The sequence below is a fragment of the Cricetulus griseus genome (assembly GCF_003668045.3).
Source record: "Cricetulus griseus strain 17A/GY chromosome 1 unlocalized genomic scaffold, alternate assembly CriGri-PICRH-1.0 chr1_1, whole genome shotgun sequence".
Taxonomy (NCBI): Eukaryota; Metazoa; Chordata; class Mammalia; order Rodentia; family Cricetidae; genus Cricetulus; species Cricetulus griseus.
In genome coordinates, this window is record NW_023276807.1 from 172,598,436 (window position 1) to 172,624,666 (window position 26,231).

At 42.4% G+C, this 26,231-nt stretch overlaps 1 protein-coding gene across 1 annotated transcript in view; it reads left to right on the top strand.

Moving 5' to 3' along the window:
• The window catches only part of Nek10 (NIMA related kinase 10), a 159,929-nt gene that overhangs the window by 77,097 nt on the left and 56,601 nt on the right, over positions 1–26,231 (top strand). The window contains exons 23-24 of the mRNA XM_035453369.1: positions 25,212–25,341; positions 25,908–25,978. Coding sequence (XP_035309260.1) covers positions 25,212–25,341; positions 25,908–25,978 — 201 coding nt within the window. The remainder of the gene's footprint in view (positions 1–25,211; positions 25,342–25,907; positions 25,979–26,231) is intronic.

Below are 26,231 nucleotides of genomic sequence, written 5' to 3' on the forward strand. Positions count from 1 at the left end.
TCACATGGCTTAAATGCTTGATAAGTCTCATTGCTTTGGAAATCTTGCCTCCTTATCTGTGTATATGGATGGGTCAGCCCTAGCATTCTTGCCTCTGTTTGTGACTCAGACTAGGCTTTGCCTAACCTCCTTTGAGCAGTAGTATTTGGTGCCATGGGAGGTGAGCACTCAGCAGGAAGGGGAGGAAATGGAACAAGGAAGAGGAGGAGGAGGAGAAGGAGGAGGAGGAGGAGGAGGAGGAGGAGGAGGAGGAGGAGGAGGAGGAGGAGGAGGAGTGGGATTTGTAGCACTGTCCTTGACTAGGTTTCCTGTCCCTTGGCTTAAGTTGCAGCTTGCTCTTTTGTACTTAAAGGGACCTGGCACACATTCCTCCATTTCCTCATCTTGGGTTATTTTCTTTATCATTTGTCTCTTCTTTCAGTTTGCCTTGCAAACATTCCCCAAAGCAAATATTCAACAAAATGGTTGATTCTGGGGGTGAATCTGGAACACACTGTAGAGGGGGATGCAGCTGGAAGTGGGAAAACAGCAGACAGAGCATTCATGGTGGGGTCTTCTCTGCTCCCTTGCCTGTTGAAGAGCTCAGAAGCTTCTTTTGCCCAGAACTATATATCCCAAAGGAAGAGATGAAGTATATGTTTCTGTCAGTCACTAAAGGGCCAGTCCTGAGTCTATGAGCATGCTAGGCCTCTCAAGCAGCAGGCACAAGGTGTCAAAGGGATTAGCCTTGTCTATACAGACTACAAATGACTGGAATTCTGTCCTCCATATTCAGGAGAATCAAGACAAAGGTATCAGCAGGGCATTTAGGCATTTGTGTTGACTGGAGACACATATTGATAGACATAACAGGGATACATTTGCAGGGTTGGCTCCCAAGACCTCAAAGTATGATTCCTCTCTTCCCTGAAAAAACAATGCAAAACTTTCCTCTTATTTTGCAGATGCAGTCATCTGATAGGTGAACTTCACCAAAGAAGACCCACATAGAAAGTTATCCCAGTGTTACTCCAAGGAACACTTACTTGTAGGGTCCTGCTTACCCTCCCTCAGTGTCTGTTTCCCTGGTCTGGAAGTCATTCCAGGCCATTTACAAGTGGCTATGGTGACACTGGCCAAGCTGTAGGAGGTGGGATATCCCTCTGTGAAGATCCCTGTTCCTCTCAACTGCTATTTATCAGTCTCACCAAGGATCAAGAACATACATTTTATATTCAGAAAGGGCCTTTGTATAATCATATATTGTAATCGAGAGACTGCATTTACAAAATCACCATAATTACTTTATCTAGTTAGGTACTTGATTTCTTTTTAGAAAGCTGGTAATATTAGTCTTGAATACAAATGAAAAGTCCATGATGTCACCCTATAATGCCAGCTGTCCTGCCCCCATTAAAACCATCCTTAGAGACAAGCAAGAGGCAATTGATATACAACGAGAAGCTTCAAGACGTAGAGATGAATGTAATTTCTGTTTGTGACTCGGAATCTGCTAGTCCTCCTTGACACCTAGAGTCTGGCACTATACAAGAGTCAGTCATGCGTTTGCTAACTTACCAGGACTGTGCTTTGCACTTCTGTGGGCTCCCTGTCAGGTCTTCAGGGACTGTAAAACAGTGGACTAGAAAAACCTGGTGTGTTCATTTGCTTATTCAAAAGTGAAGGGTTTATTTAGTTTACACATCTCAGTCACAGTTCATTGCTGAGGGAAACCAAGGCAGGAACTCCTGACAGGAACTGAAGCAGAGGCCGTGAGGAATGCTGCACACTGGCTTGCTCTTCATAGTGGGCTGGGCCGTCTGGCATCAGTCATTAACCAGTGTCTTGTCAGGTAAAGGGGAATGTCTCCAAGTGGTGCTTTACAAGTTTCTACCTACTTGGGGCCTGTGGGTGTTACATAGATTAGAAGTCAGGGCATCTAAAATGTTCCAATATCCAATGAAAGCAATAATTAGGGAAAGGACAGGTAGATTGCCACTAAAATATATTTTATGATCCTTAAAAATAGAGAAATATTTGGAAGTATCACCAGTAAGCAGTAAGTACTCCATGGCTTGTGCTTCAATTCAGGTCTCATTTTGGTCCCTTGAGAAAATGGAGCTGGAGTGGTGCTCTACAAGAGGCTACAGGTGTGTAGAGTTGAAGTGGGTCCCTAAAACAGGAGGTTACAGGGGTGTAGAACAGTTAGAGACTTGGGAGGGAAGGGAGATTCCACCACAGAAGAGTTCCTTTACTCTGGGTCACCACGAGGAAACAGATGGTGATATGTGTAAGAAGTAGTTTGGGTTAACAGTTTTGTTTAAAATCACAAATATAGCAAAGGGGGGGCACAAAAGATTCAAACTTGGATTTGCCTGATACTATAACAACAACAAAAAAGGTTACTTTATGTAGCAAAATAATTACCAGTATGTAGAAAACCCAGTGACCACGGATCTCATTGCTGATTGTATTTTCTTACTTTCTGATTGCAAAGAATTTCTTCTTTTTGTTAGCATACATTAAGTATACATAGTAATGGGCTTCATTTTGACATTTTCTATTTCTTGAAAGATTTTATTTTTAAATTATTAATGGATGTGTGTGTATGAGTTTGAGGATTGTGCATGTGAGTGCAGTTCTTGGAGCTGAGAAGAGGATGTTGGGCCTCCTGAGCTGAAGTTACAGGTGGTTGTGAGCTGCTTGGTGTGTGCTAGGAACTGAACTCAGGTCTCTGCAAGAGCAGTTTGCCACTTAACCACCTCGATATCTCCAGCCCCCCTCATTATGGCATTTTACATGCGCACACATGTACACACACAATATGAAATACATATAATTTATATATACAAATGCATTATGTACATAATACATATTATATATAATATATTTTTATCTTAGTCAACTCTATTACTCTATTCTGTTTACCTTCAGCTCTAACTGATCCCTTCATCTTCCTGCATCCCTCCTCCCCCTCTCCCTCTCTCCCTTTCTCCATGTTTTGATGACCCAGTGGATTTCCTTAGAGTGGCTTATGGATCCTGAATGAGGGATTATTTATAGGAATATGGGCTCCCTACTAGCCTATACTGGAGAAAAGCTCTCCTTCCCTAAGGACCCATTAACTGACTATAAATATTAGAGACCCACCATTCCAGACTCTGTAGGGATAGTGACAAAATGGCCACTTCATGGCACTTTCCAGGTGGACAAGGCCTCTTTTCCTCACCATCTCACATGCAGTTATAGTGAGATTGGCATTCTCTGTTTAAGCTCCAGTCATGGAAATGAAAAGTTTCTACAGTGTATTTATGTTAAAGCTGTAAACTGTTGAACGATGCACAAGCTACCCTCAATGAAATGCACTGTTTACCATGCACCCCTTGGCTACATGTCAAGGCCAGCCCCATGGGCAATGAAGGCATTGGAAAGGCCTGCTGGAGATCAGGGAATTGTCATCTTTGTCTGTATTCTGGGCTCTGTAGGGAGGAGGTACTTCTGAGTAAGACAATATTTGATAAGCTGAATTGCTGGAACAACTTTCAGGGATATAAATGTTAGACTGGTTCATTTTCTTCTAGTAATTTTAATTCCATTTTCTTATCCACAAAGAACAAAAAGAATAATGGATAGCACTATTCTTAAGGATTTCTGTCAGTTGATTAACAATGAACCACATAGAATCCCTTTCTGTTCACTTAGAGTTTTGATTACTCTTCAGAGTTGGCTGAGAATGACACAGGGTGACCCAGATGTTTAGCCTTCTCTGCCTGGGGCTCCCCAAGCATCCCATACACTTCAGGAGCATCTGTGTATGTCACTTGGTGACAGCTGCTGCTCAACCAGACCCCGAGCAATGTGGAGATCTAGATGGCACATTTTGCAAGAAATACCTGAAGAAAATTATTCTTCTCTCCTCTTTCTAGTCTTTCCAGAATTGTATTTCCAAAGATAAAGATTAGCAATATGTCATATTTTCCAACTGTTCAGCCTGGATAAAATTCTCATATTTGAGGGAAGAGTTATATTGTATGAATATAACTCCTGAAATTATCAAAATGGGATCTTATGCACCTTAACCTCAGCAGGCTTGAGCTTGCAAGTAGAAGTTGGGAGAGAGAAGAGCTGGACAGAGTCCATGATGGAGTAGGGGAAGGACAGCGGTAGAGGATGACAGATGGGGTCTTGTATTCACTGTCCATTGTTGATGGCATGCGCTGTTCCTGGGGCAGCATTTCTTCTTTCTTTTTTCTTTATTGCACAGCTTCCAAGCATGACTCCATGATTCCCCCCAGAGACTTTGTAAGCCCCTAACAGCTTTTAACAAGTGCTATTTCTGTATAGATGAACACTAGAGTTGTAGAGCTTTCATGGGGCAGTAATGATTTTTAATGCAGCACAAGAGTAATTAAGAGAGGGGGCATTGTGAATGTGTTTTCTCTAAGTCCCTCATCCTCACCAGAAGCAGGGAAGAAATGTAAATGTGGCTATGGATCTCCCCAACCTTTTCAATTAGCAACCATAGATGACATTTTCTGAGCACTATCTGTTTCTAAATCTGATGCTTTTCATGGGTGTAGATAATTGTTGTTGTAGTTTGTGATAAAGAATCATCGTTTGCTGTACTTTTAGTGGTCAAAGTTTTCGAGTTGACTTTGCTTGACTTCATACTTCTGGATCATGTTAATCGACCCTGTAGGGAGTCCCAGGAGTGTAGGGAGCTGCCAGACAGAGCACCTGGCAAAGGCCATAGTGCACAAGCTGTGTAGTCTCACTAGCATGGAACGAGGAATCAATTCCAGTGAGCTAGACAGATAAATGAGCTAGGAAATAGGAGTAACCCATGTCATAATCTGCCAAAGGACAGGGCAGATAGGAAAAGAGCATCCTTTTGTGGCCCTTGGTGTAGTCTCTACCTGTCACCACACAGCATTTGCCTGTGTCTCCTGCTCTCTCTGTATTGTCTGATATGGCCATGTTTATATAGGTTTATATGCAGCCAATAAACTATGATCTCATCTTAATGTGATCATATCTTGAAAGCAAAGTTCATAGAGACTGGGCTTTGGTACTGCACTGGACCCACTTAGCAGACACAGTGTAGCCCAAAGCACTTAGGAGACTTGGAAAGATGTAATTTTCTGGGAAAGAGAAATAAGGCATTTAATTTGGAATATGTTGACTTTGGATGTTTTTTTTTTTAAAATAATGAGGCAACATGTCTCAAAAAGGAACATAGTGCAGCAGAAAATTAATGGGAAAATCAACTCAAAGAAAGTGCATCTTTGACTTGTAGTTACAGAGGTTTTGATCTGTGGTCATTTGACTTCAATGTTTCTGGGCCAGTAGTGAGGCAAAACGTCACGGTGGAAAGCAAGTCCAAAGTTGCTCACCTCATGGTGGCCAGTAAGCAAAGAGAAAGAAAGCAGTCAAGGACAAAATACACACTTCAAAGACATTCATGATGACCTAACTGTGTAAGTAGTCCCCCCATCAAGTGTTCACTACCTTCCAATAACTCACTAAACTATGAATAAAATGAATGAGTATATGCATTGATGGAGTCAGGTCCACATAATCCAAATATCTCCAAGGGCCTCATCTCCCAACACTGCTCCACTGAAGACCAAGCCTTCAACACATTGTCTTTGGGACTTCAGAAGCCCCATCCACAGAGCCATCAGCATCTATAGAACTTACTGTGAGATGACTAATGCTGAAGACTGGATGGTAAGAGAGGAGAGAGAGCAAGAGAGAGAGACAGACAGAGACACAGAGTCATAGAGATAGAGACAGAGAAGGAGAGAGACCGACACACACACACACACACACAGAGGGGAGAGAGAGAGAGAGAGAGAGAGAGAGAGAGAGAGAGAGAGAGAGAGAGAGAGAAGAGAAAGAGAAAGAGAAAGAGAAAGAGAAAGAGAAAGAGAAAGAGAAAGAGAAAGAGAAAGAGAAAGAGAAAGAGAAAGAGGAGAGAGTGTGTGTTCCCATCAGGGAGCAGAGACCTTTGCTGAGGTCAATGGCAGCTAGCAGTACAGACACCAAGCACAGAGAGCTATCCTTTCCAGGGTAATGTTATAAGACCCCATGTCAAAGACCAAAGCCATGGGTCTGTAAATGAACAAGGATGGACTGATTACCCATTGAGGTCTCAAAGGAGAAGTTAAGGACTGAGATAAGGCATCAGGGCCCGAGGGCTGAGATGGAGATGAGAGGCAAAGAGAGGGGATGTTGGGGATGCAGGAGGAGCTAGGGTCACAGCCAATAGACAAATGACTGTAAGAGAATAAGCACCAGGTTAGTTGGAACCTGGAGTCTGAGGCCACTTGCTTTAACACAGGGGAGCCAAGAGGGAAGGTGAGGGCTCCAAGTGAGCCCTGAGGTGCCACCCACCTGGACTGCCAATTCTCTCAAAAAGTGTGCTTCTGTATTTTACTGCTAAAAGAGACTTCTAAAAAATATCTGGACACTGTTGAATTAGGTATTCTGGATCTTAAAAAACCTTTAGCTATTAAATATAGCTCCACACAGGGTAATTTGCAGTAATAGCTTGGGTGAATGCACTCAGACAGTCCTGGGTTATTTGAGGTCATGCTTTCAGAAGGCTCTTACTTGACTGAAATGACTGTGGATGCTGTAATTATCTACATTTTAGTTCCTGACTAGCTGTTAAAATTTGGAAATGTTGGTTTGCATTTGAGGGAAGGATATTTCTCAGCACTGAACTATTCAAAATACCTGTGAAGATTTTGCTGCCAAAATGAGACTTTATACAGGTTCATTTTAAAGCATACATTAATTACAGTTTAATAAAAATACATTTAATAGTTCTTGCCCTAAAGTTTCTAATAATGATAGCTTTTGGAAAACCACATGTATTGTATTGATTACTATCATTACAAAAGAAATTAATGTTGGTTGGAAGAATTTGAAAAATCATAAACATATTGAGAAAATTGCAAATTACATATATTTTTATCAGCTGCCATTAACTATTCAATATTTTTGATTCTTTTGTATTGTGAAATATTTTATAAGTATAGCAAATGTATAATTATATACACTAGGTTTCCAATACATTCTATTCTATTTTATTATATTATATTTATTTAGTTGTTTTGAAGTAAAAGGAAAAGACAGCATGAAAATAAGGAAAGGACACTGCCAGGGAAGAGGAGGGGGGTATTGGGTAGGTCAGGGTAACTAAGGGGAGTTGATATAATAAATGTACATTATATGTATATATGAAGATTTGCAGTAGGATTGAATGGTTTTTTTTATTCTTTTATTAGTTCAAATTAGAAACAAGTTTGTTTCACATGTCAATCCCTTCTCCCTTTCCCTTTCCTCCCCCCCCAACATCCCACCTGCCCCTAGCCATCCCCCCACACACTCCCCAGGCAGGGTAAGGCCCTCAAAAGGGACTCCCCAAAGTCTACCACATCACAAGGATTGAATGTTATTGAATACTTATCACCTTCCACATTTCTCTTCCTCCCCAGAGAGAGACACTCTCTGGAAGTTGGTCCTCCTTTCCTGTCCATTTCTATACCCTGCTCAGCATGCAATTGCTCATTATTGTCATACCCATGTCTTGAAGGCCTGCCTCAGAAGCTCCTATAGGGAAAGGACTGAGCTATGCAGAGTGGAAGAGGCTGTGCCAGCAATGAAGACAAGCTGACATGCATGGCTGGTGAGATGGTAGGGGACTAATTGCTTTGGACTGAGACTGCTATGCAATGCAGACAAGCCTACATGCATGGCGGGTGGGCTGGGGGAAGGGAATTGCTCTTGACTGAGAATGGCATGCAATGCCGACAAGTCTGTAAGCATGACTAATAGGCTAGGGGCAAGGAAAAGCTTCCTTCCCATGTCTGGTAAAGAAATGGTAGCTCCCTACCACCTGCAAAGTCTGCCAGGTAAAGCCTCATAGCTGCCAGGGGTCCCTGCCTGAAAGATTGTAGGTAGGAACTTGGCCTGGCACTAAGCTCCTCAGTCTGGGAACTGGTTCAGTTCTTTTGAGGAACTGCCAAATTGTTTTCCATAGTGGCTGCACCACTTGGCTCCCATCAACAGTGTGTAAAGGTTCCAAATCCCCCACATCTCAACACTCCTGCTGCCACTGGTCCTTTTGAGTGTAGTGACAGCAGTGGTTATGATGCAGCATCTTGTTGCACTTTTGGTTGACTTTCCCCCATGACTAGTGAGGTTGACTGTCTGTCCAGCCAGGTCTCCTGGTGTGTTCAATTGTGGAGATGTATAAGATTTTGTTTTTATCTTAGTATCAGACCCATATCAGTTACGGGATGGGTACTTGTGTTCTCCCATGTTGTGGATTCTCTTACTGTCTTCATAATGTTTATATGTTCTCCCATGTTGTGGATTCTCTTACTTCCTATATACTACTTACATGTGTTCTCCCATGTTATGGATTCTCTCACTGTCTTCATACTATTTTTTAATTATGATGAATACTAACTAACTGCTTTGGTTGTTTACACTAAGAAAGTATGATATCAAACCTGTTTCTTTATGAGAGTCTTGCCTGTTTAGCTCTTGCAGTCATGTTTGTGACTTGCCTAGAATTAACTCTTTATATGATATGAGGCAGGTTCATGTCACTCTTTTGCCTGTGGTTATCCAGTCCTATCAGTTGTCAACACAACTAACTATTATCTCCCTGTTGTACTGTGTTGGCATCTTACTTTTCTATTGCTCTGGTGAGATACCAAGACCAAGGCAACTTATAGAAGAGTTTATTTGAGACTTCGAGTTTCAGAGGTGAGTCCATGACCATCATGGCAGAGAGTATCACTGGGGCTCACACCTTGAGATATAACCATGATGCAGAGAGAGCCAACTGGCAAATGGTGAGGACTTTTGAAACCTTAAAGCCCACCCTCAGTGCCACACCTCCTCCAGCAAGGCCACACCTCCTCATCCTTCCCTAACAGTGCCATTAACTGGGGACCAAGTTTTCCAATATGTAGCCTATGTGGACCATACCCATTCAAACCCCCAGAGAATCATTGTCAGACAGACCATCTGATAACAGACCATCATGGCTGTTATCATATGTCATTTTGATTGTAGTGACAGGGGTGGGTTTACCAGAAGATCTCACTGTGCTTTTGATGGGCTTTCCCCCCTGACTAGTGAAGTTGAATAATTGTCTTCACCATGCAAATTTTCTATGTGTTTTTATTACTGTGATTTTAGGTTTGATTCTCAGTTTTATTTCATCTGTTCATATGATTGTTCCTATGTGTGTCTTACAGTGTTAATAACTATAGCTTTGTAGTATGCTTTAATACTGGTATGCATAAGCCCTCCAACTTTGCTTTTATTTTATAAAAACATTAAATATTTTTACCTATTCTGCATTCCATTATTTTCAGATGAGTTTTAGGATCAGCTTGCCAGTTTCCACAAAATTCAGCTGCCTTATATCTCAGAAAAGTGATCCTGCTCCCAAGAATCCACATATGTGAATATGTTGTCCAACAGTGAGGGAGAATTAAGGTAGAAGGTGGATTTGAGGGTGCAAAGTGAAGTGGCAGGTGCTTTTCAACATAGGGAATGAGGCAGAAGAGATGTGAGGGTGAGTGCCACGAAGAAGGCTTAATTGTACTTTCTAGCTAGAACAGTGAGAGTCTCAGCTGAAGAGCATGGTCACTCTCTGGAAACCTTAAAGAGCAGGGAAGTAGAGCTCCCTAGAGCCTTCAGAAAGGAACACAATCGTACCAAACCCCCATCTTAATCTAACAAGAACTACTATAGAATCATCTAACTATAGATGTGCCTTGTGCCTCTAAAGGTCTGATTGTCATAGGAACTAGAGAATACCAACATGGTTGTTTATGCAATAACAAGTCATTGAATTTTTGAACACAATATGCTTTTCCACTTCTTTATGGCCTGAGAAAAACTTAAAAATAATGTTAGGTAGTTTTTAGTGTTTATATCATATAGTTTGCATAATCCAAAATTGTGCCCTCATATTTTATTTTCACTGTTTTAATTTCTTCTTTGATCCATTATGTGGGAGGTATTTTCTTTAATTCACATCTTTTCTATATTTCATTATATAACATTTATCAAAACATGTTGGATTAATGAGAGAGTTGATCATTTATTTTCTGTAAATCTGTGTTCCCCGAAAGTCCCTGATGAGAACAGCCCACTGTGCTGCGCTGTTGCCATGAGGAGGAGGTACACACTGGCTGCTGCCTAAAGGCTCCCCTGTGGCTGGTAGCTGGATCCTCCATTGGCTTTAATATGACTCCGTCATGTCTACACTGGCACTGTGCTGTGAAGTTCTGAAATTGGAATCTGGGAGAGAACGCACCAAGAATTCTGAAAACAGAGCACTCTCCAGACTTCTGCTTGATCACACTTGCCAATACCTTACTGCTTAAGGCCAGTCACATGATCAAACCTAGAAGTAATGTAAAAGGGTCTTATCATGGCCCACAGACAAATCAGTCTGGATTCTTTTCAGAACACTAAGTGGTGGTCTGTCATACTTGATATGCAAGTTATCCATCTCTCCAAAAGTATGAGCTCTGTTTTCAGACCAGAGTGTTCAGTACAGGTATATACTGACAAATTATTCAAATCACTAGAGTCTCATTTATGTAAGTGATATATGACATTTTATTATTGTATGCTATTAAAATTACTTGCATACTTAAAAATAGTGAATTTAGTATGTATAATCCTCACTTCTTTGTTTCTCTGGTGTTCTGTATAAGCTTTCTCAATCTGCCATTGTCCCTCTCACCAGCAGCAAATGGCTGCTGTGTTACAGATTCTGCTCCCTTGTCCTGAATGCTGTATTATGTTGGCATAGCTGATTATCATTTTCACTGTCATCCTCAGTCATTTTCATTTGTGTGTGTGTTGAATTTGCGATGATCCTATCTGGAGCACTGTGTCTCATTGGTTACAGGCATCTCTCCTGGGCAGGGGCTCCTCTTTCTGCTTCTTTCTTATCCATGGAGTGATTAGTTCTAAGGTTCCCTAAACCAATGTACAGCTTGAAACCCTTGGTCCATCTTTATCTCTCCCCCTTTCCACCATTTTAAATATCCAAGGAAAAGAAGAAACAAAAAAATATCACTGGTGTAAATTTATGCTAGGTCTTATATTTTTAAAAAAATGTTGCATTTTGCAGCTCCTAGAACTCTGAAAGGAAACTGAGAACTAAGCTGTCATGGTCCTGGATGTCACTGTAGCATTCACTCCAGCCACACAGACTTGACTGTCATTGTAGAGTTCCCTCAAGCCACACAGCCTTGACCATCACTATAGTGTTCACTCTAGCCACACAGCCTTGACTGTCCTTGTAGCATTCCTCCAGCCACACAGTCTTGACTGTCACTGTAGTGTTCCTTCCAGCCACACTGAGCCTTAGCCATCACTGTAGTATTCCCCCACCACTGAAGGATATCAAATATGGAGCTGAGTAAAGTGCTTTGTTCCCTTCTGTTCCAAAACTCTCCAGTGACTGTGCTGAAAGATAGAATGGGGGATTACTTTCACAAATGCTGAGTGATGGTCACAGTGCTGTAGGGAGTTGGGCATATGGAAGTCCATCCTGTAGGCAGGTGCCCTTAAACCAGTGGTTCTCAACCTTCCTAATGCTTCAATTCTTTAATACAGCTCCTCGTGTTGTGGTGGCCCTCAGTCATAAAAACAATTTTTGTTGTTGCTTCATAACTGTAACTTTGCTATGGTTATAAATTGTAATGTAAATATCTGATATATAGGATATCTAGTATGTCATCCTAAAGGCATCATGACCCATATGTTGAGAACCACAGCTGCTTTAAAAAACAACAACAACAACAACAAAAAAAAAAAAACCTCAGTTTGTAGTCAGGTTGGTATAAATGGTAATTGTGGCAAGCCAGAATGTCAGCAAAGCAGAGCAGCTTAATTTGTTGTTGTGAAAGTCTCTTTCTGTAGCCTAGACTGGCCTTGAACTTGCAATCAATCCTCTTGGTATGTGCTCTGTCCTCCCAAGAGTCACTGCCTCAGAAGAAAGCAGCCTCCTGTTGGGGTAGAATTACATATGCTAAGGAATAATTTAGGAAAAGGCTCTTCCACCTTTGTTTCCCCCTTTCAGTTTTAATCCCCCATCTAATCTCAGGGAAGTTGCCATAATGATGCCTTACCAGGTGGCCTTGGACATTGTGCTGTGTTGGGTTATTGCACTTGGTTTATCACCATTCAGCAGTCATGGTCAAACATACATATGCTGGCCCTGGGTTTCCCAGAATTATTCTTCCATTATCACCAACCTTCCAGAAATGTCTTGTGTGTGACATAAAAGAACTGATGTTTGAGTATGAGGACTCAGATGTTTGCCTCAGGAAAGACCCTTGGGGATGGAATTTTCTCCATCCTCCTCAAACCACATGCATTTATGTTTCTGTTGATAATTCCCCAAGTATCATCTTAGTGAATGGGTCACCAGCAGGTGGTTGGGAATTAGAGTGAAATCAGTATGAGGAAGGTGCATGGGGACACAGCCAGTGTCCATTCTCCATTGATGAAAGTGTATGCTTTTCTTGCCTTCTTCAGCCCACAGGGTTGTGGAGTTTAGATATATTCATCTAGCATTATAGTAACCATTCAGTTTAAGGCACCTTTTACCTGTCTTGTAGAAAAAGAAATTCCTTATTAGTTTAAAAATAATAAAATATATTTGTTGGCAGTGTACCAACTGGCCACAGTGGTACACACCTGAAATCCTAGCACCTGGGAGGCTGACGCAGGAGCATCTTGGGAGTTCAAGGCTAGCTGGGCTATGTAGTCTTTAAAAAGCTCATTACATTTTTTATATTTACTCATATCCCCCTTTAAATAACTTTTCTGAGGCCAAAGAACAGGGCAATGCCAGTTTATGAGATAAACTTTGTATTTCAAGGTAGTCTATTTTCTTTGTAGTACTTCATATACTTTGTTAACGTATGTGTTATATGTGTTAGTCTCCTTGCTAGACATGCATTCTCTGAGGCTAGGGCTATGTGTGGTCCCTTGCTAGTCCCTGGGTAGCCAAGTCCTATAGCAGTATGAGTTATACCCTGCTTGCTCTGTAACCAAGTTGGTTGACTGAGTGGAAGGATGGCTGTCTGGAGGTGGTAATGCCTGTCTGTGCTGTTAGTTTGCTGCAGGCCACCCCTGCAAACTTGCAGGGTAGGAGCATGCTTTGCCCAGAGGTAGATCCTGAGCTGGGCTAGAGGCTTGTGGTTCTGAGAATGAGCATAATTCTGGGTGACACCAGGTGGAAGAAATCGTGAAGAATGTTGGAGATCAGGAGGGAGGTCGCCCTGGATGATGCAGCTGAGAGAGGTCACATACTGATCCCAGACTGGGTCTGCAGGAAAGGAAGGATAGCTTGATGACACTATCATCCCTAGCAACTTTTACATAGGACAGTCAAAGTCCCTGACTGGGGCCCTGGGCTGTATAAAACAGAGAAAAGGAACTGAGTCCATGCATGCATTCTTTGCTTTGTGCTCTTGACTGTAGATTAAAATGTGACCAACTCCCAGAGCCCTGCCCTTGTGATTTAGCTGCCATGATGGACTGTAACTGCCCCTGTGACTTAGCTGCCATGATGGATTGTAACTGTCCCTTATTACAACAGGAAAAGAAACCATGACATCATTTGTCTTTCTCCTGATAAGGAGTTTGTATTTCTGAAACATCCAAGGGATGCTCAGAGTACATCTTGATTATCTGTTTGATGGCAGCTTGTGCCTGTGAGCTGATAAGAGTGTGATGGCAGACTACTGACAGCGATGCCTCAAGGATAAAGCTGTAAAGACTGTTGACACACAGAAGCGTCAGCCATGACTGTGCCCAGCCATGGGTCCTGTTAGCATTACTATGATACTCTAGCTGGTCTAACTTCTTCCTCCATGCCTGTTTCTCCTGTCTCCATGTTAAGAATACCATTACCCACTGGACTGAGACAGATACCTGGCAACCAGGAGGAAGAGAGGCCTTCCCACCTCGTGTCTAGTCAGTGCTGAAGTCCAGTGGGACCTCAGTGGTGGAGGCCTGCCTGTCTGCTAGCTGTGTGTCTTCACTCCTGCACAGGGTGGAACAGGGTGCCCTTTGCCTTCTGCTCTTGTGGGACTCATAATAAGTGGGTCTTAAGAGAAAGGACGAAGACATTTTCATGATGCTTCTGAGAACCTTTTTTTACCAAGCTTTGGGTATCACAAGATGCCCAAGTGGTATGTTCTCTTTCCAGAGGATGCACCCAGACCTCCATTCCCTCTCAGTGCCCCAACTTCCTTTCCCCTCATTAACTCTCATTGACTCATCCCACCATGGTGATTATCTTTGATCCATTTCCCAGCAATACCTTATCCATCTCAAGCAAACACAAACATCCACAGAAGCACAATAAACATTTACGTAGACATAAGTGTGCACCTGTATACACAGACACACACATTGTATTTACTCTGTGTAGCTAAATCTCCAACTGAGTTATCTTGATTTCTGAATAGACTGCTTTACAGATCAAATTAAACATATATGCCTATAGATAGCATTTACCATGTTACCTTGGTTAGATTCTGCACTCACAGAGCAGAGGGACTGTAGCACGAATAATAAAAACCAGAGACAGATATTGGGGTTAAAGCTGAAGATCAGAGAAGCAAAGCAGCCAGCCAGTAGTTCTCACTCTACCAATGCTCACACCAAAGGGGCGATCCACCAAACTTCAGATTGCTCCCAGCTGCATTGCTGCTCAGACTGAAATCAGACTGCAATGCATTCCTGTCTCCTCCTGCCTTATATTCCCCTCTCCACCCAGCCATATCACTCCTGTCTTCACCTCTCTAGTGCTGGGATTAAAAGCATGTCATCCCAGGTGCTGGATCAAAGGTGTGAATTGTTTCTCTTTTAGATTGATTCACTCTCAAGTAGCCCAGAGCGGTCTTGAACTCACAAAGATCCATCCACCTCTGTCTCTTGAGTGCTGGGATTAAAGGTATGTATTACCACTGCCTGGCCTCTATGGCTGTGGTTAGTTTTGCACTTTGATCTTCAGACAAGCTTTATTGTTAGATCATAAACAAAATATGGGCCCTTGGTCTTTGTGGTTGCACATACAGATTCTTTGACTCTAGTGCAGATGCTCTGTGTTCTTTTCATATGTATATTTTTGTTTCCAGCTTGGTTTACAGAGATGAGTTAGCTTACTTTCCTTTAAAAAAAGACTTATTTTATTTTTAATTATGTGTATGCTTATGTGAGTGTAGGCGCCCACAGCGGCCAGAAGAGGGCATTAGATCCTTTGGAACTGGACTTGTAGGCAGTTGTGAGATACCCAATAAGGGTGCTGGGAACCAAACTTGGGTCCTGTGCAAAAGCAGCAAACACTCTTAACTACTGAGCCATCTCCATACCCCGCTCTCCATACCCGCCCCCATTTTCTTAAAGACCATCAGTAGAGATGGGAGTGTGAATCAATACCTGGGAACCAAATGAACTTCTTAATAGACTTGGAATTAATACACTCAGTGGGATGTGAAAATCCCTTTTCTGTCTTTTCCTGATGAAATCATTATCAGGTTTGAATTACTTCAATCAAGAACTGAGTCTCCACACACTTGGCCCTTACTATGTCCCAAGTTCCTTGGGGTCCTGTATCAGTATTTCTAACATTTGTTAGGGAAACATTTTCACTTATAAAGTCTCCAAGCACTGCTTCCACAGCCCTACATCATTACATTGTCAATGAACTACTTTCTCATTGACCATCTTCCAGTTTCTCTCCAAGTACTAATTTCATTAATTTCCCAGAGTCCTCAACTAATGGCCTGTCTCAGCCCTGTTGCTTCTCTCTGCTTGTTCATCTTGAATAGTCTGATCCTTAGAAATTTCTATCCATGAAATATAATCTTGTCTTCTGGGGGATGAACTGGTTATACCACAAGGTTAGGTATAGGTGTGAGTCATTAGTGTGAAGTGGGGGGGGACACACCAGGAGTTAGGAATCCATATGAAATATCAGGTGCAGAGGAAACACTGAATGCATCAGAGAAGTCCTATGGGAGGCAGGGTCAGGGTCCTTGAGTGCTTCAGTTTAGGAACAAGCTACTGAGGCACACATGTGATAAGGTGAGAAACCACAGTGGAGGTAGAGAAAGAATGGGAATATTTCCTCAGGAAGATATGCAGAGGAGAGGCAGGTCAACTCAATGCAGGTGACTGCTGGTGGATGGCCCCTGGCTGAGCAATTGGTCTGCATCCTCAGAAAGAGCTGACCTTGTGTGTACCTTAGGACCAGCCTTATAAATTCACAAAACAAATCACTGTGGATGTCGGGGTCTTATGCTCTAGGTTGTAATAGAGCCAACTCATTGGACTCAGTGGCAGAGTCCAGCTGTCACTGTGCCTCAGAGTTGCTGGTTTGTGACAGAACCTGGGACTTGTTGGACTTCCTTCTCTTTGGTGGCATGAACAGTAAAACTTAACTCCAAGAGTTATCAGAAAGTAATTAACTAATTAGTTGCACACCAAGTATTATGACATTTTCAGTCATAATTTGTTTTTATTGATTTTCTTCCCCCCTCTCCTTCCATCTCCCTGCCAGCTGTATCCTCTGATTTAAAGTGGCCTTTTACTTATGTTCTGTCACCTGTTCTATTACCACCCCTGCTTTCCTCAACACCTTTTGCCCATCTTGTGGTTCCTGTCTTAGTTTCATTTTCTGTTGCTATAATAAGATACCCTGACAAAAGCAGCTTAGGGGAGAAAATATGCTCTGACCCTGGAGGTGGTAAAGGGATCTGCTTTGCATTTGGGGATGCTCCATGGGTTTCTTTGGAGAAAGTAGCCTAGAACAGAAGGACCTCTCTGCTTTTAGGGCATGAGTCCTGGCCCTGCTTGTATACAAGTGTTCATTCATTTTCTTTCCTCCATACTACTACTCTGCATTCCACTAACCAGAGGAACTTGGCTATCTCCACAAGGGGTTCTTTCTTGTCCTATTCTTCCAAGCTGTGGCCTTGTATACCTCTTGGTGATGCTCACTCCAAAACCCAAAAGAGTACTGGCTTTCCTATTTCCACGTTTCCAATTTTGCCTCTGGGGACTGTTACCAGGGAGCATCGTTGTCTTGAAAGCAAGCTCAGTACCACTTTGGCGTCCTCTCCCACCCCACCAGCTCCTGTTCCATCCTTATACTTTTCAGAAACAAGTTCTCAAGTAAGATATCTAAACCCAAGACTATCTGAAGTGATTATTGCAAGAAGGCTGGCTGTAATCCAAACAAAGCTTCCATCGGTCCACTCTGAGACCATAGGCATGCAAAGTTAAGCAGGGCCGGTAAAGCTGAAGAAATCTTTCTGAAAGTGGGAAGCAGAAGGTAGCTGTGATCAATGGCAGACCAAGGTCAGGCTGTTTTCAAGGTGGACCAGAGAGAGTTGTATTATACCTTAGACTAAGGCTGGGTCAAATTGAGGAACCTGAGCAAAGGAGAGAAACTTATCTCTAAAGTTTGGAAAATATTTACTCCATTCTTTCTTTTTCTTTTTTCTTTTTTTTCCTTGAGACAGTTTCCCTGTGAAGACCTGGCTGTCCTGGAACTCACTCTGTAGACCAGGCCGGCCTTGAACTTACAGAGATCTGCCTGCATCTGCCTTCTGAGTACTGGGATTAAAGGCGTATGCCACCACTACCCAGCTACTCTGGTTTCTTGGGGGCTGTGTTCATCAGCTTTCTATTACTGTAACAAATGCCTGTGGGGACAAGCTGACAAAGAAAAGTTTTTCTGTGACACACAGTGTTAGGAGTTTCAAGCTCAGTGTCAATGGGTTCTACTGTGGGCCTGTGGCAAGACAGCTCATCAGGTCAGAACATGTGGGTGAAAAGCCATTTACCTCATGTCTTGGACAGGAAAAAGACTAGGGAGGAGACCGTTATCCCACAGTTCCCATCAAAGGCATACTTCCAGTGGCCCAGAATCTCATACAAGGCCTGTGGTTAATATTCTTTCCCACGGGTTAGATGTAAACAACATCTAACCCTTTTCCCCTAGGTCTTAATGACAAACTGGGGCAGGATTCTGCCCAAGTTCCTTTTCAGAAAACAATTTATCAGGCTTCCTTACAGAGAATAAGTGAAGGGTAACTTACAGGGGTGTGGACACTCCCCCTAAACTGAAGAGCCTTGCCCAGAAGGGTTGGCTTCCCCATAGCTGAATAGATGATGGACAAACCTGCTCTAGTCTTCCCTCTGTCCTCCCTCACCCATAAGCCATGTACAGAGTTGCTAGGTGGCAGGGAACAGCTAGACACTTAGTTGGGAACTGATCCCTTTTTCTTCCTTCTATGAGGGTGTGAGCCATCAGCAAGCCCAGCTGAAATGACCTTTTGCAAGGGGCAGAACCAAATCTCCAAGATGGCAGGTGCTTGGCTCTGAGAACAGTCACTTACAACAAAGCCTTGTGTTGTTTCTACCACTACCCACTAGCATCAGGCCGAGGAATAAGCCTGCAATACATGGGACTTTACTTGAGATCTGACCCGCAGTAAAAGGGAACAAAATATAACAGAACAAGTAACAGTATGTAAGGGAAGTGTGGGGATTTGGGGGTGTTTGCCTGCTCTCAGGTTAGGTCAGGGAGGCACATGATTCCTATATAAGCAACTTGGAGAAACACATATCTTTGTAGCAGACCATTTCCAGAAACACAGAAGGCTGTCTGGGTGAGTGGGAGATTACTTAACTATTGATATTTCATCAACAATAAATTCTCTAATTAACATATCAATGTTTTTCAGAAATTCAGCATTGTCACAAGTGGTCCTTCAAAATGTTCATGTTGAGGCTTTAGTTGCCAAGGTGGTGGCATTTATGGGTAGGTCTGTTATGAGGGTATCTGATTTGGGGTTTTCATTGCTGTGAAGAGACACTAATCACACCAACTCCTTTTTTTTTTTTTTTGACTACAGCAACTCTTACAAAGAAAGCATTTAATTGTGGTGGCTCACTTACAGTTTCAGAGGTTGAGTCCATTATCATCATGAAGGGGAACATGCAGTGTGCAGGCAGATGTGGCACTGGTGCCGAGAGTTCTGCATCTTGCAGGCAACAGGAAGTCAACTGAGACACTGCACGATATCCCGAGCATAAGAAACCTCAAAACCCACCCCCATAGTGACACACTTCCTCTAACAAGGCCATACCCACTCCCACAAAGCCACAACTCCTAATGGTGTCACGCCCTGTGAGATGATGGGGGCCAAATACAGTCAAACTACCAGAGAGGGTGAGCCTTGTGGACAGATTAGTACCTTTATTCAAGCAGACACCAGGGAGATTGCTTCCATTCCACTGCCTCATAAGAGGACTCAGTGAGAAAGAGCCGTCATAGAGTCCTCACCTGGAACTTGAATGGGCCAGCACAGTACTAATGGACTTCTGATTTTCCATCCAGAGCTATGAAGAAGAAATAGCTGTTGTTTACTGTAGCCTATGGCATATTGTTAATGGCAGCCAGTTTAATTAGAAGGCTACTTGTTGTTCAGACAATACCATACTCTGCCTCTGTATCCCTATGACATACTCCTTTCATTATGAGGTAGTATTGTTTGCTTCTTCTGGTTTGAATAACCTTATAGGTTTTCGATCTTAGCCCTAGAACCAGCCAGTCCTGAAGTGAGCTCTGAGGAATGGAACCAGAAGCAGAGGTTTGATGCTATGTGACCATTGCTGCTGGGCTTTGTGTTTCTGTGCATACAGCCATCTGCATCTCTGTGAGGCTAACCAGAGTTCCTGCTGTAATCTCCAATTAAATTCCATTTCAGAGCAGACTACCTCTAATCCATGACACCCCCCCACCCTATAGCTATCCAGGCTTTAGATATGAATTATTGACTTGTTCTGTTCTAGTGCAGTTGTACAGCTGTGACAGAATGGCTACTCTGTATTTCTGTGAGAAAGAACTAGAGTATATCATGTCATTTTCATGTATATTTCTGCCTGCTTTTCATCCTAGTGCTTCTAAAACATTGGATGTTTCAAACATGTGCACATCATCTTGTGCAGGGGTCATGACAGTCTTCATCCTTCTCTGTGTCACTCATCAAGGCGTATGTGTGTGTGTGTGTGTGCACATGTGTGTTCGCGTGAGTGTGAGTGTGTGTCTGTGTGTGTGTGAGCACAGTGAAATTTAGCTACTTAGTGTCACAACTATGGAAAAGAAGAGTCCACTTCTTCCACCTGGGACTTTCAGCATGGGTCATCTCATTTTATCCACTTACTTTCCCTGAGAAGAAAGTAAATTATTTAAAAACTCTCATAATGTTAGGTCTAGTATGCTTTGACATTCACTGAGGTCCAACATTTATTTTCCTTGTTTAGCAAGTAAATAAGAATTACTTGCAATTAGCAGCTTAATTGTTTGTATATCAGCAAGGGAACACTCATGAAAAATTAAAATTGAAACAGTTTATCTTTATTTCTCAATTAGATCAAGCCTCCTCATTTTTCTCTCCTTTTGCCTTTACTTTCTGTGAAATCACCCTTCGAAGTCAGAAGTAGTGTGTGTGTGTGTGTGTGTGTGTGTGTGTGTGTGTGTGTGTGTGTGTGGTGTGGTGTGGTGTGGTGTAGTGTAGTGTGGGGTGGGATGTGTAGGTCGGGTATGTATATGGTGTGGTGTGTGTGTGTGGCATGGGGTGGGCTGAGTGTGTGTTATATGGGTGTGGGGTGGGGTGGGTATGGTGTATGTTGTGTGTGTGTGTGTGGTGTGTATGTGTGGTGTGTGTGTAGTGTTGTATGTATTGTGTGGTGTGGTATGTATGTGTGTGATGTGTGTGTATAGTGCAGTGTGTGTGGTGTGGTGTGTGTGTGTATGTGTGTATGTGTGTGTGTGTCTGTGGTGTCTGTGGTTCAGGACAAAGGTATCCCAGCCTCCTTTCAGAAGCAGCTGGATATGAGTTATGCTTATGTGTTTACTAGCATTTTTCAGAGGGATACGTGTAGCTCCTCAACATGTATCTAACTCTACACTACGTTTCGATTTACTTGAACATTTTTATTGTGTATAAAGTACAATGACTACAGTTTTTGCACACTTTACAAAAATCTTTAGCAGAGTTTTACAAAGATTAAGTCACTGGCTCCAGCTGACCCCAGCTGACCTCAAAGCACTCAGTGTTGCCAACACAAGCTGTGTCTGCAGGGTGTTTCCAACCTGTTCTTTGCTTTCATCATTATTACTGTAATGCATGCGCATATATCTCTCAGAGTCAGCGCTCAGAAGAAAGTAGGACTTGAGATTAAAGTTTGCATTTGCTTAGGCTGTAAAAGCTGATTACATGGGGGATTAGAGGGAAGTAAGGTTAGTTCTTAGACTCTTCTCAAAGGCTAGAGTCAAAAAGCCTGTTGCACAGTGGAATAGCAAGTCTTAAGTGATGTTGGGGTACATTATCAATTTGGCTCTGAGGGCCAGGGGAGTTCAGACTCAATGTGAGAGACATTTTCATAAAGTTGTATCATTACAGCTCCACACTCATTTCCTTTGTCTTGGAAAAGTCCATCTTAAATTAGGAGTGAGTAGCGTGTATGTGAGAGGTGTATGTGTATGTATGTATGCATGTGTATGTATTCGTGTGCATGTGTGTGTATGTGTATATGCATGTGTATGTATGTGTGTGCATGTGTGTGTATATGTTTATGCATGTGTATGTATGTGTGTGCATGTGTGTGTGTGTGCATGCATGTGTATGTATGTCTGTGCGTGTGCGTGCGTGTGTGTGTGTGTGTGTGTGTGTGTGTGTGTGTGTGTGCTGTTTAGCTTCCACAAAAGCATTGCTAGAAATCGAAGGTTATTCAATTCACAAGAAATCAAATTATATTAAAGTTATTCAACTCACAAGACAATGAATTATTTTATAGTTATCATCTAAACAGTAGCTACACACATATTTGCCACCTAGCATATTTGCAAGTAGTAATTAAGTATGATTTCAGCCATATTTCCCAAAGGCTAGTTTCTTTTTGAAGATGAAAAATACATGAATGGCCTTTTCCACAGAACATACATTTGTTTGCTGGGGCTATCATAAAAATACAGCTGACTGGGTGGTTTAGCAATCAGAAGTTACTGTCCTGGATTTGACTGTCCTGCCTGACAGTCTGGTTTCCTCTATCCTTTGCTTGATACATGTTCACATGGCCGGCTCTTCACCGCATTCCTTGTGGCTTTTCTTATTGTTTTGTCTCACTAGGTAGCCCAGGCTGGCCCAGAGCTCTCAATGTAGCCAACACTGTTCTTGAAATCCTCATCTTCCCATTTCAGTTTCCTGAGTGCCAGGGTTGCAGGTCTGAGTCATTACACCCTGCTTTTCTTCCTCTTTTTGTAAGCATCATCAGACAACATCTTTCTACCTTACTCATCTCTTTAGGGGCCAAAGAAAGCTAACTTCAATGAAAGTTATCTTGAACAGAGTATCTCTAAACTTATTGGCTTGAATCGGTTAACTCGCCCCACCCATGCTCTCTATGCTGGCAAGTACATTTGGTTCCACTAAGGCTGTGGATCAGAGTGTTGTCCAGGATCACTAAGGCATTATAGCTTCATGGCTGGTGTGGGGAAGGGGCAGTGAAGGTAGCTGCTCATCACCCAGCTTGCAGGCCAAATGGTGGCTGTGTGACCATGTTCACAGGGATTTTAAGAGCTGGAAGAGGAGAAAACACCTTGCAAGTCTTTTCCTGCATCACTTTTGCCAAAGTCAATCATGTGGCCAAGCTCAGGCATCAGAGGGGGAAGATCTCCCAGACTATTTCAGAGGGCAGGCCTGTGAGCTGGGAACTTGTGGTGTGATCGAGGAAGATGAGAGACAATAATGAGAAAAATAAGCTGAGGGTTGCCCTCACACTTGTGTACCACCATGCCTCATATTTTGAATTCTTAGCTGAGCTATATGTTACAAGGTGCTAAATGTCATTAATAGAGCTACATCCCATCACACTAAATTAAATTAAAATGCCAAATCTACAAACCCACTCAGATAAGCTCTACTTGCAGGTTGTCGAAGTTGCATGGCACTTTCAGAAAAGGTACCCAAGTGGATACTATCATTTCTCACAGAGAATGCGGTCCCCCTTCTATCCTACTTCATAACCAGATGGCTAAAAAGGGAAGAGGCCACATCCATACATTTTCCCATGATCTTCAACAATAATCATTTATTGTTAGACACATAGACCTCTGTGTCCACAGACTTCAGGCCCTAGTTTATGGGTTCTTTGGGAAAGATCTATACGATGTATATTGTGTCAGGCAGCATGTGAGGGGAGAAGTGTCTTGGGACATCATCTTCTGGTTCTGGACATAGCTCCTTGAAGGACAGATGGAAGGACTCTGTGACTCTTTAGCTGAGACTTGGGACTGACACATTGCCACTTCCATACCCGCATTGTTCAAAGCTAGAAACACAGTTGAAATAGGAGGCAACCTTGGGTGCTAAACACAGCTGGCCAAGAAGCTATAGCACAGAAAGGAATCCTGGGACCCAGAGTTCCATCTGCTAAGAAGAAAGTGCCTCTGCCAGAAGAATATGTCCCCAGGACACATGATGGGTACCTGAGTGGTTTGTGGGTAGTAGTCCTTAAACTGTGTCCTAGTTAGGGTTACTATTGCTGAGATGAAACATGATGGCCAAAAGCAACTTGAGAGGGAAAAGGTTTATTTGGCTTATATGTACTGTTCATCATCACAAAGGAAGTCAGGACAGGAACTCAAAAAGGGCAGGAACCTGGAAGCAAGAGCTGATGCAAAGACATGGAGGGGTGCTGCTTACTGGCTTGTTCCCCATGGCTTGTTTAGCCTGCTTTTCCACAGAACCCAGGGACCACCAGCCCAGGGATGGCCGCACCCACAATGGGCTGGGCCCTCCCCCACCCATCACTAATTAAGAAAATGCCCTACAGTGGCATTTTCTTAATTGAGTCTTTCTCTTCTTAGATGACTTTAGCTTGTGTCAAGTTGACATAAAACTAGCCAAAACAAACTGAAATGCTTGGTTGTGCTTCTGGATTTATCTTGAGGCCAACACAGTTTAAGGACACTACGTATTTGTTCTGCAGTACTGGTGATTGAGTGTAGGATTTCCCACATGCTAGGCATGCATTTTACTACTGAGTTATGTTCAAGTTCAAGGAGACTGTTTAATATGTTTATTTGTAATAGTGATTAATAATTTCAGGTACTTATTTTTTAATTTCAGTTTTTTTCTTTTACATTTACTGTGTGTGTGTGGGGGGGGTAGACATATGTGGAAGCCAGGGTACAACGTGTATTAGTCAGTCTTTCTCCTTCCATCCTGGGGGTCTTGGGAAGCAAACCCATACCATCATTCTTGGTGGCAGACAACTTAATTGATTGAACTATCTTATCAGCCCTCAAGTGCTAGTGTTTTTTAACAAGATTTTTTATTAACTCTTTGAGAATGTCATGCAATGTATTTTGAGCATATTCATCCCTTCCCCCACCTCCTTCCATAACCACCTCTCCCACTTCCCATCCCTTCACATCCAGCTCTGAGATTTCTTCTTTCATCATTCATTTTTCTTTCCCCATACAGTCCAGTTTGTGTTGCTCAGCTAGTCTTGGCAGTGGGGTCTGCTGTGGGGTGTTGTAGACCTAACAGGTGTAATACCATTAGAGAAAACTCTGTCTCTCTCAGCATCTATCAAATGCCAGTACCTCCCCAAGATAGTGGTGGGATTTTTGTGTTCCTCTCGCCCTTCTATACTGGGATTCTGTCTGACTGTAGCTTGCATAGGTCTTGTGCATGCTGTCACAATAGGCATAAGTTCGCCGGTGCATCTGCCCTGTTGAGTCTGGAAATAACTGTTTCTTTGGTATTATCTATGGCTTCTGGTTCTTACAATCTTTCTGCTCCCTCTTCTGTGAAGATACCTGTGCTTTGTCGAGAGGAGTATAATATGTTTTCTCATTTAGGACCAAGTACCCCAGTGTCTCTCATTATGTAAATTGACTGGTTGAGGGTCTTTATGTTAATTGCTATTTGCTGTAAGTATAGGTATGGGGCAAAGTCATTAGGAGTCATTTTAATGTCCATTTACTTGCTTTTTATATCCACACCACCAATATGAAAATTGGAATTCTTCCAGTGCCAATTTATTTCCTGAGTATGTCATAACATCCTTTCTATGTATTTCAGCCCAGAGGTCCTGAAGAGTGAGCCGTATGGAGAGAAGGCTGATGTCTGGGCTGCAGGCTGCATCCTTTATCAGATGGCGACTCTGAGTCCTCCCTTCTGTAGCACCAACATGCTTTCCTTGGCTACTAAAGTAGGCCTCAGGGAACAAAAGGGCCTTCTCTAGCTAATGGCCGCACCCTGTTCTTTACCTTTGTGACACACACAACTGTCAGTTAGAAGCATGCATTGTTTGTTTTCCTACAACAATTTCTTATCTCTCATCTAAATATCTATCACACTGCATGAATACTCCTCTTTGTTATATTAATTTATCATATAAAATTATGAAAATAAATTTCTGATTACTGTTTCTTTGTGGTGGAACCCAGGGCCTAACACATGCTAGAAAAGTGCTCTGCCATTAAGCTACATCCCCAGGTCCTACCTTAGGTCCACAGGCCAACGTATTATATTATCCCATGTATTACCTTATCATGAGCCTAAGGTTATCTTTAGCTCAGCATGGAGAATGAGATTCTACATTCTAGAACTGTCTAATTAGCATTGATTTTCATTTGTTGGGATGTATTCATTCCTGATTAAAATTTGTACGTGAAGTTATATTAATTTATTAGTAGCCCACATTTTAGCTATGAATGACTGCTCACAGATAGCATGGTTCTTTGATGCTGTTGCTGTTTTCTGCTTGTCTTGCAGATAGTGGAAGCGGTGTATGAGCCAGTGCCAGAAGGCATCTACTCTGAAAAAGTGGCAGATACCATTAGCAGGTAAATAGTCTCACAATTTACAACATATAGTTGCCATCATGAAGTCCCCATGCCTTTATATATTCACTACCTATGGGTAAATGCTCATAAAAGGCCCCCCAGGTAATCCAACCCTAGCAAGATGTTTGAGCATCATAATAGTGGCTCTTTGGAAACCATTGGGGCATCCAAGAGGAACTTGAGAGAAATATACAGCTATCAGGCATATATATATATATATATATATATATATATATATATCCTATCTATAAGA